The sequence below is a fragment of the Diaphorina citri genome, unplaced genomic scaffold (genome assembly GCF_000475195.1).
Source record: "Diaphorina citri unplaced genomic scaffold, Diaci psyllid genome assembly version 1.1 scaffold130, whole genome shotgun sequence".
In the NCBI taxonomy this organism is placed as follows: Eukaryota; Metazoa; Arthropoda; class Insecta; order Hemiptera; family Psyllidae; genus Diaphorina; species Diaphorina citri.
The window spans coordinates 227,696-243,670 of NW_007377567.1; the positions used below are offsets into that span (position 1 = coordinate 227,696).

Consider the following 15,975-nt stretch of genomic DNA (forward strand, 5'->3'; position numbering starts at 1 on the left):
TTCAAATTAAACTAATACCGAATCCTTTAGTTTTTATTCGAAACAACATTTCAGGCTAATAAGGCAAGCACTTTGACATCTTCAAAACCACCCCTCCTTTCAGTAATTGGACAAAAATGTGTATCAGGCATAAGCATAAATGACAAGTATGACAAATTAGTAACCCACCAATTTTGTCCAAAAAGTTTCTAGAATCCTCTACAAAAATACCTCTTTTGGCATATTTTTAGGGTATAACAAGGAGGACATTTTAGAACAAAATATCTAGGGGAAAACACACCCATTTTTGAACTCTTTCCAGAATATATCTTTTGAGACTCAGGACGTAGGAGCAGCTGCAACCGCTTACAATGGAAACCCACAAGATAACAAATAGCAAACCTAGGTAACCTGAGCTCATCCTTTGCTAGCCCGCATGCTGGTAAGGGGAGCTAATAAATACCCATAGAGAGCACTTTATATTGAGGGGACTGGGGGACATTTGAGACCCACCGATTATTATAGCTAATATCCGATATATCAAACTATTAACAGTAGGTAGTAGGTAACCTTTGTTTGATAGCACTAAGAATAACAGTGGGTACTCCCCATGCAAAGACAGTCAGTTCCTATGCAGAGACAGTTAGGTGCTTGAAAAGGTACTTGAGTTACTGATGTTCAGAGTAGAGGGTGAAACGGGAGAAGGCATTTGTCTAAAGATTTGCACATTTTCCCTATACTATAAAAATGACTTAAGTACCTAAAATGCCTTATTTAGACCATCATCCTCAGTTATTTGGTAGCCCTTACTGTAAGAACCAAAAATCGGCTTTTAAATTTTGTGTGATTGGAAGGATGTGTTAGATGTGTAGGTTCTTAATTGTGATTTCATTACAAGTATGTAGGTTTCATTGATTCATTAAAGATTCAACACACAATGTACTAGAATATTGTTCCCACTAGGTATCAACTACACAAATAAATGTACTCAAGTAGGTACTGAAATATTTTAATCTCGAGTATTATTTTCCCCTTTTGTTATTCTTATCTCTTATATTTGACGTCTCATTCATCAAGTCCCTTATCTCTATTTTCTCCAGTAGGTAAATAATTTATGTATTAACTCATTACCAAAAATAACGATAGTACAATAATGAGCTTCTATTTTCATTTTAATTACCCCTCATTAACTAAACTGATGGGTGTGATACTTCCAGGGTACTGAGTTCGATAAATAAATAAGTATACATAAGATAAAATAATATAAATACCTTGAAGTTGGTAAAACATGGCATATGCCAAAATCTAAAATTTACATACATTAGGAAGGGTGGACTCTACCATTACACTCTATGTATTTATCTAGTTATTTTCGTTTTCTTCAATCACCCTAATGTTTCAAAATAAATGTACAAAACTAACGGTTGAATTTTCCTGACATCCGGAAAAAAGCATCAATTCAATCACATCAGTTTCTCCCCAGTCACTCTCTTGAATACTTCTATTGTGAATAGAGCTGAAATTAAGTTAAATTAGTGCTGACCCTGGTCGTGATTTGCGAACATTAAGCCTAATTAGTGTCAAAGTACCCCTAAGTCCCCCCCTTCTCTTGATATATATGTAGTGGCATTAGTGGCAGATGAAGATTTATAAAGGCCCTGTAGACAGCGAGGGGATGATTTAATACCTACTTGTGATAAATCTAGCTGCATATAATTTATTTTGTTCATAGATTTATGTATGTACATTTACTTCTACCTTCTACGTAAACTAAGTTAGTACGGTATGAAAATATACTGGTCTGACAATACCAAGTGGTTTATTGCACCTATTACTACCAACCGAGCTGGTACCTAATCCTGGAAATCTGTATAATCCGACATTTTGATACATTTGTTACTCGGAAAATATCTACCTACATATGTACTTAATAATGCTTTCATTTCATCCTGTTTAATTTCCACTGATTTTCCCAATTTTGGAATAGGTAAACAAGGAGGGGACAAACAAGGTATTGTGAGAAATCAGAACAATAGGTCACCAAATGAGTTGAATTTTTTTGCCTAATACCCAATTCATGTACATTTACTTCTACGTAAACTAAGTTAGTACTGTATGAAGATATACTGGTCTGACAATACCAACTGGTTTATTGCACCTATAACTACCAAAAGAGCTGGTACCTAATCCTGGAAATCTGTATAATCCGGCATTTTGATACATTTGTTACTCGGAAAATATCTACCTAGATATGTACTTAATAATTCTTTCATTTCATCCTGTTTAATTTCCACTGATTTTCTTAATTTTGGAATAAACAAGGAGGGGACAAACAAGGTATTGTGAGAAATCAGAACAATAGGTCACCAAATGAGTTGAATTTTTTTGCCTAATACCCAATTCATATTGACCGGCACGGAATTCAAAATGGCGGAAAACTCGTTATCGTCCAATATGGCGTGATTGTAGAAGATTATCGCCAATAAGACTCGAGATAATTAAATTTTCGCAAATTTGTTTTTTTCGCCATTATCGCGAATCGTAAAAAGCTGGTAGCTGTATTTATTGGCACGAACAAGCAATAAAGATTAATTTCCAAACAAACTACCACCCTGATAAAAGCAGCTTTATCGTGGAATTAATTCGACCATTTCAATTTCTCTCCTAATAAACAACATATGTACCTCGGTATAATAATCGGGTGAACACTAAATTTGTTGAAAGAAAAAGAAAAAGAAAAAAAAAAAAAAAAAAAAAAAAAAAAAAAAAAACTACCTTGGCAAATCCTCCAAAATATTACTTTTTCTCTGAACCTAACAATCTTGAAAATTTTACACAACCACCATCACGATGGGTATCGCAAAAATTTCCATGGCAAAATAAGGATTGATGAAAAAGAGATAAAAACTATGAACTGGACCTGCTAAACGCCAATAACCTGGTTTCCTGTGGTTCCTGGTTGGAATACAAATTTACCATTGGCCATTGGCTTTATTGCTTTAGAAATTCCAGATAATATCTCATATGTGGTAGGCCCCATATGTTTAATGCCACTTATCACTGCTAGCTATGTGATACGGTGAAGTGCATTGATCGAATAAAAATTCTGAACCGAATTCCAATCGAACCTAGGACCGCGAATGAATTTGTTAATTATAAATTGTAACCAAGGAGTGTCCCTGTGTTACTCGGAGGGAATATCAGTGGTTCGGATTTTTCAAATGATATCGAATTTTATCTAGGTAAGGTATTTATTGATTTGATGTGTGGTGATTATCTATTAATTCTGATACACATTTGATAATTTGATCTGGCAGGCTAGCCAATTTTTAGTCCGTCCTTCCTTTATTATTACTAATAATAAAAGGTATAGTGGACGGACTATTGTATCCGCTTAGGTGTCGGTCTGTCTGTCTGTCTGTCTGTCAGTCAGTCTGTCTGTCCCCATAGAAGGACTTATCCAAACCTGGTCGACCCAAGGAGTGCCCCTGTGTTACTCGGAGGGAATATCAGTGGTTCGGATATTTTAAATGATATCAAATTTTATCTAGGTAAGGTATTTATTGATTTGATGTGTGGTGATTATCTATTAATTCTGATACACATTTGATAATTTGATCTGGCAGGTACAGTTAGAAGAATATCTGAGGTAATGTTGACCTGCACAGACAAAATAGTCAGATGAGGCATTAGGATAAGACATATGTAGTTATTATGAGCTTGAGGACAAAAGGTAGGCCTTACTGTTATAAGACGAGAGGGAGGCAGAGGGGCAGGCTGTTTTCTTCATTTGATGATAGATCCATATTTATCCGTGTAGGAACGAAAAGAAATACTTTAAAATTAGCTAAATGGAAGTGACCTTTGGGAGGATATTCCTGGGAGCTCTCAATTATTTCCTTCCACCCAATTCTCAAAATAAAATCAATCTCTAAACTTCCATCTCCATTTTCTCAGGGAAAAAATAGACTGAGAGGATGGAAATGATCAAATATTTCCCCCTTGTCAAAAACACACTCAAAACGTCATAACAGAGCGGAAAAATGAACTTTCCCCTTTCCGAACTTCCGAAATAGGTTCCTTAAGGAAGGAAAAGGGAGTCTTTCCTCCAAAGGTAACTACCAACTTACCGAGATGAGGAATGGAACGCATGTGAGAAATTTGTGTCGAAAAAAACCAATTGGTATCTCTTGATGTCAATATGGTGAATGACCATACACGTCGGAACAAAGTTAATTAAATGTTGTTTCATTACTAATTTTGTATTTTAATAGTTTCGCAAGAGGTTCAGTCGGTGCTATTGGTTCTGCGGTTTTCCTAGTAGGCGTGAAACCTCCAGTGATCCAATTCTCAGGACGGGGATTGAACTCATAAAGGTAATGGCTTACCTTATTTTCTATTTGACTAGGTTCCACGATATTTTATATAATCATAAAGGTAGACATTTCAAGGCTCATGAAGTCTGCTGATGTGTCAGAGTTAGAAAAAGATTTTCAAAGACTGAAAAGGAATTTCTCTATTCGTGAAGAATCTTTGAAGAGGAGTAAGAAAATACTGCCTTTGAAGAGGACTTTCTGTCTTTGAAATGTTGTTGCATGCTTGCAAGAATTTCTGAGACATTGAAGCAGAATTATTACGAGCTTCTTTGACTGAGTCCATAAATGAGTTTCATGTTCTAGAAGAGAGAGTATGGTTTCTGTTACTATTATATGAAATCTCTCTAAATTGCCGCCCACATGTCTGTTTCATGGTGTCAATAATAAAAGTGACTCACTTTTGGAAAGGGAAATTCATGCCATTCCGTGGGCACCACAGGTGAACAAATACTTTGGTATGAAGATAGCAATGGTTTGGATCAGATACATTGTGTATCCACTATCCAACCAATAGTTTGGCTAACAATGGTATCTTGATGGATGCCTGGGTATCTTTGTGAAGGTCCCTCTCTAACAGTCTCTTAGATCAATAGTGGATTATTTGTCATAAAGCTCAAACTTCCAAATCAGCTTAGCATTGGAATCACCTTTGGATTACCGCGGATTGGAATAATCTCAAGACGTCCTCTGTACGCGTCTATTAAGGACATAAGACATTTTGAGGTCCAAGGGTTAACATCTGAAGTACCTTAACGGTATAAGCTGTTTATATCCCGTTTCACAGTCCGATTGTTCAACCAGTGACTTTAACTTCCAGGTAACAAACTGAACCCTTTTGGCATATTTTTAGGGTATAACAAGGAGGACAGTTTAGAACAAAATATCTAGGGGAAAACACACCCATTTTTGAACTCTTTCCAGATAATATCTTTGGAGACTCAGGACGTAGGAGCAGCTGCAACCGCTTACAATAGAAACTCACAAGATAACAAATAGCAAACCTAGGTAACCTGAGCTCATCCTTTGCTAGCCCGCATGCTGGTAAGGAGGGCTAATAAATACCCATAGAGAGCACTTTATATTGAGGGGACTGGGGGACATTGGAGACCCACCGATTATTATAGCTAATATCCCGCTACTAACAGTACCCATTGTTTGATTGATAGCACAAAGAATAACAGTACCCCCCAGTGTATCCCTATCCCTAAGTGCAGAGACATTTAGGTGCTTGAAAAGGTACTTGAGTTACTGATGTTCAGAGTAGAGGGTGAAACGGGAGAAGGCATTTGTCTAAAGATTTGCACATTTTCCGTTTACTATAAAAATGACTTAAGTACCTAAAATGCCTTGTTTAGACCATCATCCTCAGTTATTTGGTAGCCCTTACTGTAAGAACCCGGCTTTTAAATTTTGTGTGATTGGAATTGGAAGGATATGTAGGCTCTTAATTGTTATTTCATTACATATGTAGGTTTCATTGATTCATTAAAGATTCAACACATAATGTACTAGAATATTGTTCCCACTAGGTATCAACTAGACAAATAAATGCACTCAAGTACTGAAGTATTTTAATCTCGAGTATTATTTTCAACTTTTGTTATGCTTATCTCTTATCTTTGACGTCTCATTCATCAAGTCCCTTATCTCTATTTTCTCCAGTAGGTAAATAATTTATTAACTCATTACCAAAAATAACGATAATACAATAATGAGCTTCTATTTTCATTTTAATTACCCCTCATTAACTAAACTGATGGGTGTGATACTTCCAGGGTACTGAGTTCGATAAAAAAATAAATAAGTATACATAAGATAAAATAATATAAATACCTTGAAGTTGCCTCCGTTTGGCTTTGGCTATACACAATTGTAATTGGTAAAACATGGCATATGCCAAAATATATTTATCTAGTTATATATTTATCTAGTTATTTTCGTTTTCTTCAATCACCCTAATGTTTCAAAATAAATGTACAAAACTAATGGTTGAATTTCCCTGACATCCGGAAAAAAGCATCAATTCAATCACATCAGTTTCTCCCCAGTCACTCTCTTAAATACTTCTATTGTGAATAGAGCACAAATCAAGTTAAATTAGTGCTGACCCTGGTCGTGATTTGCGAACATTAAGCCTAATTAGTGTCAAAGTACCCCCTAAGTCCCCCTTCTCTTGATATAGTGGCATTAGTGGCAGATGAAGATTTATAAAGGCCCTGTAGACAGCGAGGGGATGATTTAATACCTACTTGTGATAAATCTAGCTGGATTTATTACTTCGATTGCATAAACTAAAATGAAACAATTATCTACTTTAGCCTCCATGTAGGGAGTACCTATAAAAGTTGCAATATTGAATATTGCAAGTTTAGATTGAATGAGGTTTTGCAAATTAAAGTAGGAATTGAGACCAACAGGGTAAAAGAATTTAGGTGACGAGATTTGGACATTTTTTGTGTGGTTTAATAGTCAAGAGCACAATGCACATTTTGGTCGCAGACAGATCAGACGATCACAGTACAAATATGTACCATGCTCGGTGTTTCTCAACCTCGGTGGTCTACGTCTATCACGGATCAAGACTTTGTCTAAACTGAAAATTTGTTCATGGGAAAACTAATTGAAAAATGGCCGAGATTGAATTTAGATCTTACTTTGTTTCATTTAATTGAAAGTGGCAAACACGAAAAGAGGGTTCCGTTCTGATTTTCAAAAAAATAATCAAAATATTCAATCCCGTTCTTTGAAATTAATGGTATTTTTAGGGAAACAAACAATAAAATCGCACTAAAAATAACAACAGGAATCCAGATGTATGATTTGAGTTAATTTTTCACTGCAGCTGTCCTGTATGGCAAGATGTAGAGTATGTAGACAGACATGAAAAGAAATCTAGACATCTGAATGAAAAATCGAGAGGTTCCTACATTAGGGTAAGTACAGGGTACATTACAGTAGGGTAGGTACAGGAATAGGGAGGGTAGGGTGTCAATAGAAGCGGGGTTGGGGTATAGCATGTCAAATGTGACATACAGACATGCATGACATGAAGCACATGTTATTATTATACTAATTGTAATTAGTGAACATCTTGTACTGTGGGTATTGGGTACACAAGAATGTTGACATTGTAGTTACTTTTAATCTTACGTGTACTGGTAAGGATTTTACACGTGATGTATGCAATTATGCACTCTTATAGAGTACACGGACTCATTTTCAACCCAAAAATCAAATCGGAGGACTTTGTATACTTATGAAAAAGGTAATTTGGAGAAGTTTGGTATCTACTGCCCATGACTTTCCACCAAAACACTAGATCTTTCTCAAAAAATTACCAGCTTTCAATTACAAAATCCAATAATCAAATCGACGGACGGAGGACCAGAATTCGAATTGTATTTCTAAAAAAAAAAAATCAGATATAAACTTGAACTTCTTGCCAGGTTCAAATCTCCGCCACTTGCATGTGAAATAGTGATATGGCCCACATCAGAATCCGAAGAACTTTCAGATCTAAATGGAAGAAGCCATTGAGAACTTGGAAGTGCCGGTTCAATGGACACCAAACCAGTATACACGTTTGAAGATACGCACGGAGCGATATAAATTTCTCATGTTTACACACTTTCCGAGGACCAGGATCGGACTAGATTTAGGATCAAATCTGAAGATCGGATTGATTTTGGGGAAGAAGATACGCACGGAGCGATATCATAAATTTCTCATGTTTACACACTTTCCGAGGACCAGGATCGGACTAGATTTAGGATCAAATCTGAAGATCGGATTGATTTTGGGGAATTAAACACATTGCACGTTGGGCAATTGAGCATGGGGAGGTAAATTAGAGTCTTAAATGCTATGTTAATTCTTGTATCACTAGCATCATAACAAAGTTAAATAGTTCTTATCAAATACTAGTCATCTCTCAGTTTTTATTTTATGGAAGATCTCAAACGTTTACCAAATCAGCCATGTCAGGTCTAGACTCTAGAGTACCAAACTTTGAACTTTAGTACCAAATTAGTGAACTTTATGGCCGAATTAGTAAGGTATGCTCTTTCTTAACCTCTTAGTTCACTCTTAGCACTAGTTCTCTTGTATTTTTGGGCAAGTCCACCAAAATATTACTTTTTCTCTGAACCTACAATCTTGAAAATTTTACACGATGGGTATCGCAAAAATTTCCATGGCAAAATAAGGATTGATGAAAAAGATATAAAAACTATGAACTGGACCTACTAAACGCCAATAACCTGGTTTCCTGTGGTTCCTGGTTGGAATACAAATTTACCATTGGCTTTATTGCTTTAGAAATTCCAGATAATATCTGATATGTGGCCCATATGTTTAATGCCAGTTATCACTGCTAGCTATGTGATACGGTGAAGTGCATTGATCGAATAAAAATTCTGAACCGAATTCCAATCGAACCTAGGACCGCGAATCACTTTCATATTTGTTACTATTTATGTTAACATCTATTGTTGCAGTCCTGGGTATGTTTAGCAGATGGTACATAGTGCACAGACGTTCCTACTTTTCGTTATTAGATTAGAGGTTTGTTTCTTTTACGCTATAACTAGTACCTACAATTCTATTTATTTATTTAAATTTACATAACGTTGTTGATGTTAATTTTTACTGTATTGGGAATTCTCTTTACTTCCATTTATGTACCTTAGTATACCTACTATTCTTTGCAAAATAATTTCAATAACAATAGGATTTATATTTTCTTCATTCACGCCTACCTAGCTTTCAATAAAAAAATACAGAAGCACTTTAATTACTATTACCTATTAGGTGAGAAATTAGATATTAAAACAACTAACTGCCCAATATGTGTGGGTAAGTAAGTTACTTCTAAATTTTATGGGTGTGAATTTTAAAATCTTGAATCATAAAAAGAAAGAACTTTCTTGATTCATAAATATTTCAGATATAAGCATCAGGATTTGTTATTTACTAGTACTGGAGTCAAATTCTATCATCTATTTTGGAAGTTGCTTGAAATATTTTAGTAGATAAATACACGGTTCAACACGTTCACTCCTCAGGCCTCAGTGTAGGTGTGCTAAATTAGACCAAACCCCAAGGGCAATCATTGAACATTAAAATAATTGAGATCATTTCTTATCATTGGTAGTTGCTGAACTTGAACTTCTTACCCCAATGATATATGTAGGTACTCGTCGGTAGCAAAGAGATTGCTGGTTAAAGACAGTGGCAGTAAAAGTGTTAAAAACCTAGATACTATAGCCATAAGTACAGATTGCCTGTAGTGATTTTTTTTTTTTTTTTTTTTAACAAAACAACACAGTTAAATTCCAACCCCTTCTTACTTGACAAGGAATACAAGTATGACAACCGATAATAGAACATTCCAACACCGCATTCCCTCAAGGAAATTTAGCTGGGAACATTGAAGACAGTGGTAAAAATTTCGGTCAACATATCAAAAGTAGGTAATGTAAAGTACCTACATACTACATAGTTGAGGAAGTAAATGAAACTGATTTAAGGAGACCTCAATACACAGCACATATTCTTAAAAAGAAGATCTAGAAGTAATTTAGCAATTAATTGCTTATGATGGACAGAAATGTATAATTGGTAACATATTATTAACCATTACATACTGTACAACATTCGCTAAACACGGCAACATCGGTATCTGTGATTCTTTTTAAAAGATCTCCAAGTATCTAGAACTCAGTCTAGGTTTGACATATTTAGGTTAGATATGAGGGTTTATATTTTATGTAATTACATAAAGTCTCACAGGTATTGATTATAGAATTTTTAATTAGTTAATGATTGAGACATATGTATTTGCTCCTAGGTCGGGGGAAAAATGGTGCAATGTGCAAAAAAAGTCCTACATTTCAGGAGACATACGACATACCTAAAGAATACCAATTCCATATTTGGTACAAGAAAATTGAGAAATCAATTATTTTTTATCAAAGTTAACTTGGACAAGGCCATGTAGGTAAGTAGGTACAATAGATAAGGATTGTTGATACAACATACAGCCTATCAGATGGTAAAGATCCTGAGGGGTTCTAACTTCATAGGATTATTAGGATTCAGGCAAAACTATTCAACACCAAAAAGTGTAGAGGTACCAAAATTTAAATGAATGCAAAAAATAATTATGCAATAAACGTAGATAAAGCAATTACAAGACTTAAAATTTCATTATAAAAGTGAAGAATTTGTATTGCTTAAGGAAGTTGCTAAAAAACGCAGAGAGTGGGAAGTTCAACTTTAGTGTTGACTAGTAGGGATGGCTTCAATTTCTAGCACAATTTGTTTTTATAGAAAAAACACTTCGTCCATATTCTTTCCATCGTCCTCATGATGCTCGAGCTATCGCCCCTTCGGACGGCCAAAGCCTAAGACAATCATGTGTTGCTAGTTATTTCGAATTGCACTCGGTCTCATGAGAAAAACAAACTGAGGAGTTGAAATGTCCACGAAAAACTTGATAGAACCTCTTCAGAGAAAGGGCGGCCAATCACACGGAAAAAAGAGCCATCTCCAGACGTGTATTCCTGAAGACTGCCAACAGTGCCAACGGGTCAGTGGACCATTCCTGATATCCACCATCCAATGTGTGGAGGATATATTGGGAAGATATAACTAAACTTGTCTCATCTCTCTATCTAGTACCATACCACGTTTTGTTGATCATTAGAAGGTTTTGGTAATAAAATCAAATTAATTTATTGCTGTGATCTCAGAGATGAAGCAATGCTGTTCTCAGCCATACATGCTCCGTAACCTGTAGGTAATAATGTGATTATACAGTTAGGATGGTGTTTTAATTTTGGTACTTTAGTGTTGTCACGAAGACTGCTGTTACACCTGATCAGACTGTACGGTTACACCACCCATAATGAAGATCAAATTTTTATTCTTAAAAAGTCGTACAAAAACGCAATAAAAACATGTGATCCATTGTGTAAAATTATCAAAAACAAAGTAACCACATGCTTAGCATTTTGCAATAACAAGATTAAGATGACAAAACTCAATAACAAGACAGAATGAAGGAATAAACAGAGACCTTTATTCACTAGAGCACAGATAAGCAATTGTTTATGATGATGACAACAACACTTGCATATTTTCAAGGCAGGCATTTCATTCCAACTAAAACTGGCCCCTTTGCCATCGTTTTTCTGAATTCAGACAATAACGTAACAAACAAGGCCATATAAGCTCTTTATAGTTGTTTCCTGCAATATAAACTCAAATTGGAGCAATCTAGGTCGCGGTTCTGTCGGTAAATCGATTTTATTTCATTCCAACTAAAACTGGCCCCTTTGCCATCGTTTTTCTGAATTCAGACAATAACGTAACAAACGAGGCCATATAAGCTCTTTATAGTTGTTTCCTGCAATATAAACTCAAATTGGAGCAATCTAGGTCGCGGTTCTGTCGGTAAATCGATTTAACAAAAACTTGTCTCATCTCAGATCTCACAGGATTGACTGTAGAGCACGATATACTGTTGACTTCTGTATAATATGTATGCAGACTGTGCGTTTCTGAGCTAAAAGTTGAATGTACCGGTTTTTCTGTCACATATCGCGACAAGTTACGTCATTAAAATAACGATATTCGATTTGATTGAACCAAAATGCAGCACAGAAAAAAAAGCAATCTGGCTGCCAGTTACTGATTAAAATGCAGAATGCAGACCCTCAATACATCTTGCTCCTAGTTCTAGATTCTGATGATCCAGTTTTGAATTGACATATTGAAATTGGGTCTGACAATTTTACATGTTCAGGTCATGAAGGGCGGAAAAATTTAGCTTTCGAGGTGGATTTTTATAAAACTTTCTTAAAGAAAAGGTTAAAGACTTCTAAACTAAGCTCATTTGAACCAAACTAAAGCTTTTAATTCTATTACTGCGGTTGAATCCTCAAATAATTTTGAGGATTTAAGTGCATGGCTCATGCTTCCGTCGGGACTTGAACCCACGACTTCCTGATTACCATCCACTTAACCACTAACGGAGCTACCAAACAGGTTGTAACCAAGGGGCAGGATGCACGAGTAAGGTGGGTGAATCTAGGCCTGCCACTTTGAACACAATTTATGAGTCCTAATGAAGAAAAATACTTATTATAGGGTAAACACCGTAAATATGGGGCAATTACCCGAATGACTGGTACAGATGATGCCCGGAGCATGGCACTACGTCTCCGGGTGACCCGAACATTGTCCCTCAGTCTCCTCACCCTACAGGATAGAGAGGACGGGGAAGAACAGTCCAGACTCGAACTGGAAACCCTGGAGTAGGAGTCCAAGCCGCTATCACGGTCGTAGATTTTCACCGAGAGCAGTTTGCAGTTCAGATCATCCATCCTTATTTCCTTATAAGCAGCGGCTGGCTGAAGTTAGTTTCACATTGATGAACAAAATGCACACAATTTGATGTTGAAATTTATTGATTTTAAGAAATTAGATGATAATTATTTCCAAGCTGATTTACAAATTTCACTTAAATCAAACACTAAATGCCAAATATTACATTTTATCATAGGTTAATTTACAGGATATTATTGCTCCGGCATGGGACAATCAAAATTAAGTTTTAAAAATTATATTTAATTATTACACGTAAATCGTAAAATAATAATAAAATTGATGGAAATAAAAGAAACGATTGTATGACTGACCATTGGGCACGGTCATTTCTTTTCATTATTTTTAAGAAAATTAAAATACATTTGATAAAAAACAAAATAAAATGCACAAATTTAATTAGTAATAAATTTATTCACTGAAAAAATTCACGAAAAAATCGCGCGATAAAATAAATCGAGTTGAAAAAAATATAACGCAAACGCACACACCTTCCTCGCTCACATTTTAACTCCAACTAATCTATACTGTAATCTTAAAATCTTACTAATCTAACTTGCAGACTTGCACAAGCACAACTTGCACTCAGCTTTGCATCATGCATACTAATCTATACTGTAATCTTAAAATCTTACTAATCTAACTTGCAGACTTGCACAAGCACAACTTGCACTCAGCTTTGCATCATGCATGCTCAGAAATATTTCAAGTTCTGAAGAAGGGAATCTGAGCAATGCAACTAATGTGACTACACAGACACTATCCGAGATATGGAATACTTGAGCTGAACAAGGGGAGCTACCGCCTGAGAATATGTGATGGGATATGCAATGTGCCGGTACACAGACACTATCCGAGATATGGAATACTTGAGCTGAACAAGGGGAGCTACCGCCTGAGAATATGTGATGGGATATGCAATGTGCCCAGCATGATAAAAAGAGTTCGATTTGAAGGTTCTTTCATTTCACTTCCTGTTCATAGGGTCATAATCATCAAAAATGGTTAAAAATTAAAGGCAGATATATCGCTAGGTCGTGGGTTCAATTTCCGCCCGGGGTGGATTTTATCCTAGATAGATAACGTTCGTTTCTCTTCGCTTTTGGGATAATAAGAACTTAGCGGTTAATGTTTTTTTCTACCAAATCTCTAAAATAAGGCTGATATTTTCAAAATATATTTCAAAACTGCATGGGTGGGATATGCGCCAGTATCATGCAACTATTGCGAACACACCCATTCATGACCGGAGACCCTCCTTAGCAATAATTAATTCAATAATGTAGGTAGACTATGTCGGTAGCTAATCTGCTACTAAACGAGAGGACATAGACCTACATATGTAGACACTAGACACCGACATATCCTTGCAAATTATACAATTGAACAATTAAGAGACCTATGACCTACGTGTAATATTAAGCAACGCCTGCTTATTCCATAATTAAGTGATTAAGTCTTGCATCGGAAATTACGCGAATCCTCCTCAGTTTGTCTCAATTAAATCCTAGCTCTTTGCTGTTGACGTCAGGGCCGTTTAAAGCCTAACCGGGGTCTAAGGCTAACTCCAAAAATGAGCCCCTCTTCGCAAAAAATGTCTGAAAATTTTTAAAAACTCGGATTTTATTTTCCTTTGGGGATGGACTGGTCCGGATATCCTATGAGGAGGCCGAGCAGCCGGGAACGGGACAAATGGACCCGAATGAACTTCCCTGATAACGGCCCTGATCGACGTTATAATAACCTGTATTGTGATAATAATACACAGGTACAGAAGTTCTGACACAACTCGAGTGAAAAACATTATTTCATTGAACTCAGAGGTAAAATGATGCGGCCATCAAACAAGGGATATTGTAGGTAATAATTAGGTATATTCAGTTCGATACTTAGTCGTTCTTTCTTTAACGGTAATCATAATAAAATTATAAAACCGTCACACTTAATACGATAAGTACAACTCAACTGCAAAACCTCCCCGACCCGAGTTTCTGGTGACTAAATAAACAGTCCTCTCTTCTAGAATACCTATATTTATATTATTTATCCCAATAAATGATTATTTGAAGACAAAATAGTAAAACATACGTACATAGTAAATAGAGAACTGAAAAAGGCTATGCAATACTCAATGCACTGAGCTGTACTACATAAAGCACTCAAACCTGAAACCAGGCGTCGTATACCGAACGCTCGTGCACCTTGGATTTGTATGAGCGCCGTGAATTTATTGTATGTATGCAATGTGCAACATGACTTGAGGAAGAGAGCATCACTTTATGATAGCGGCCGGTCAACAAAGTGAATTTAAAATCCCTATGGCCTATGGGTACAGTGCTACAGTGTCAAGATAAGGGTTAAGTTAAACTATTGGATTAAGCAATCTGACAAGCTGATTATGTTTTATTAGTCAACCAATCTAATCACTAAATCCAAAAGTTCAACCTTAATGGGGTTTAAACTCACTTTATGGACCCGGTCATCACTAAATATTATAATGATATGTCTGTGACAGCCGACTTCTTTGTAAAAAAAAAAAAAAAATATTATAAATTCAGTCGAACAAACGAAAGCCTCATCTCTTCTTTGATTGAACGATATCTACTCTTCATCCAAACCAGGATACTCCATCCCCGTATCCGAGGAGACTCTCTCCCGGAATAAATCGGGAGCGAGCCCTCTGGTCATCACTTGTTTACTAGGAACTTGGAAATAACTTGAACGTGCAGCATTGACAGTGCGCCAAGCCAAGTTCCATCACACCTTTGGCCAGCTACTCACTATCAGGTAGAAACACGTGTCAGGTCTATATAATAGTGTGTGTGCTCAAGTATCAGGTAGACCTGTCAGGTCAGGACCTGTCAGGTCTACCTGATAGTAAGTGGCTGGCCTTTTACGAATTAAATTTATTTTGACTTACCATGGATATGAAGTAGAACTTCTCGAAATCCTGCTCCTGTGCTTTGAGTGCTGGTAGCGTGCTGGCCAGGGAAGCATGTCTCTTCAGAGTGGTCGCGCCTTTACTTTTCAGCCAGGAAAGTACCTGTCAACAAGAACATTAACAGTATTAGTTGCACTGTATTCTGAAGATCGTTATCTTATACAGATATAGAGTAGGTTTATACATAGAGCAAATCAAGTAAAATAGTAGTTGAATCCTTCTCAAAAAGAAGGGCACATGTTACTTTTGCTACTAACTAACTTAGGCCTTTCTTCCTGGGAACCATTGAGT

At 36.2% G+C, this 15,975-nt stretch overlaps 1 protein-coding gene across 2 annotated transcripts in view; it reads right to left on the reverse strand.

Moving 5' to 3' along the window:
- LOC103524977 (puratrophin-1) overlaps positions 1-15,975 on the reverse strand; it is an 81,507-nt gene that overhangs the window by 38,680 nt on the left and 26,852 nt on the right. Inside the window, exon 2 of one of the 2 annotated variants that reach the window (XM_008490021.2) lies at positions 15,664-15,786. In XM_008490021.2, coding sequence (XP_008488243.1) covers positions 15,664-15,666 — 3 coding nt within the window. In that variant the 5' untranslated portion in view covers positions 15,667-15,786. Of the gene's footprint in view, positions 1-12,535; positions 13,196-15,663; positions 15,787-15,975 lie in introns of those variants that run through there. The other variant, XM_008490020.3, reaches the window with a different exon arrangement.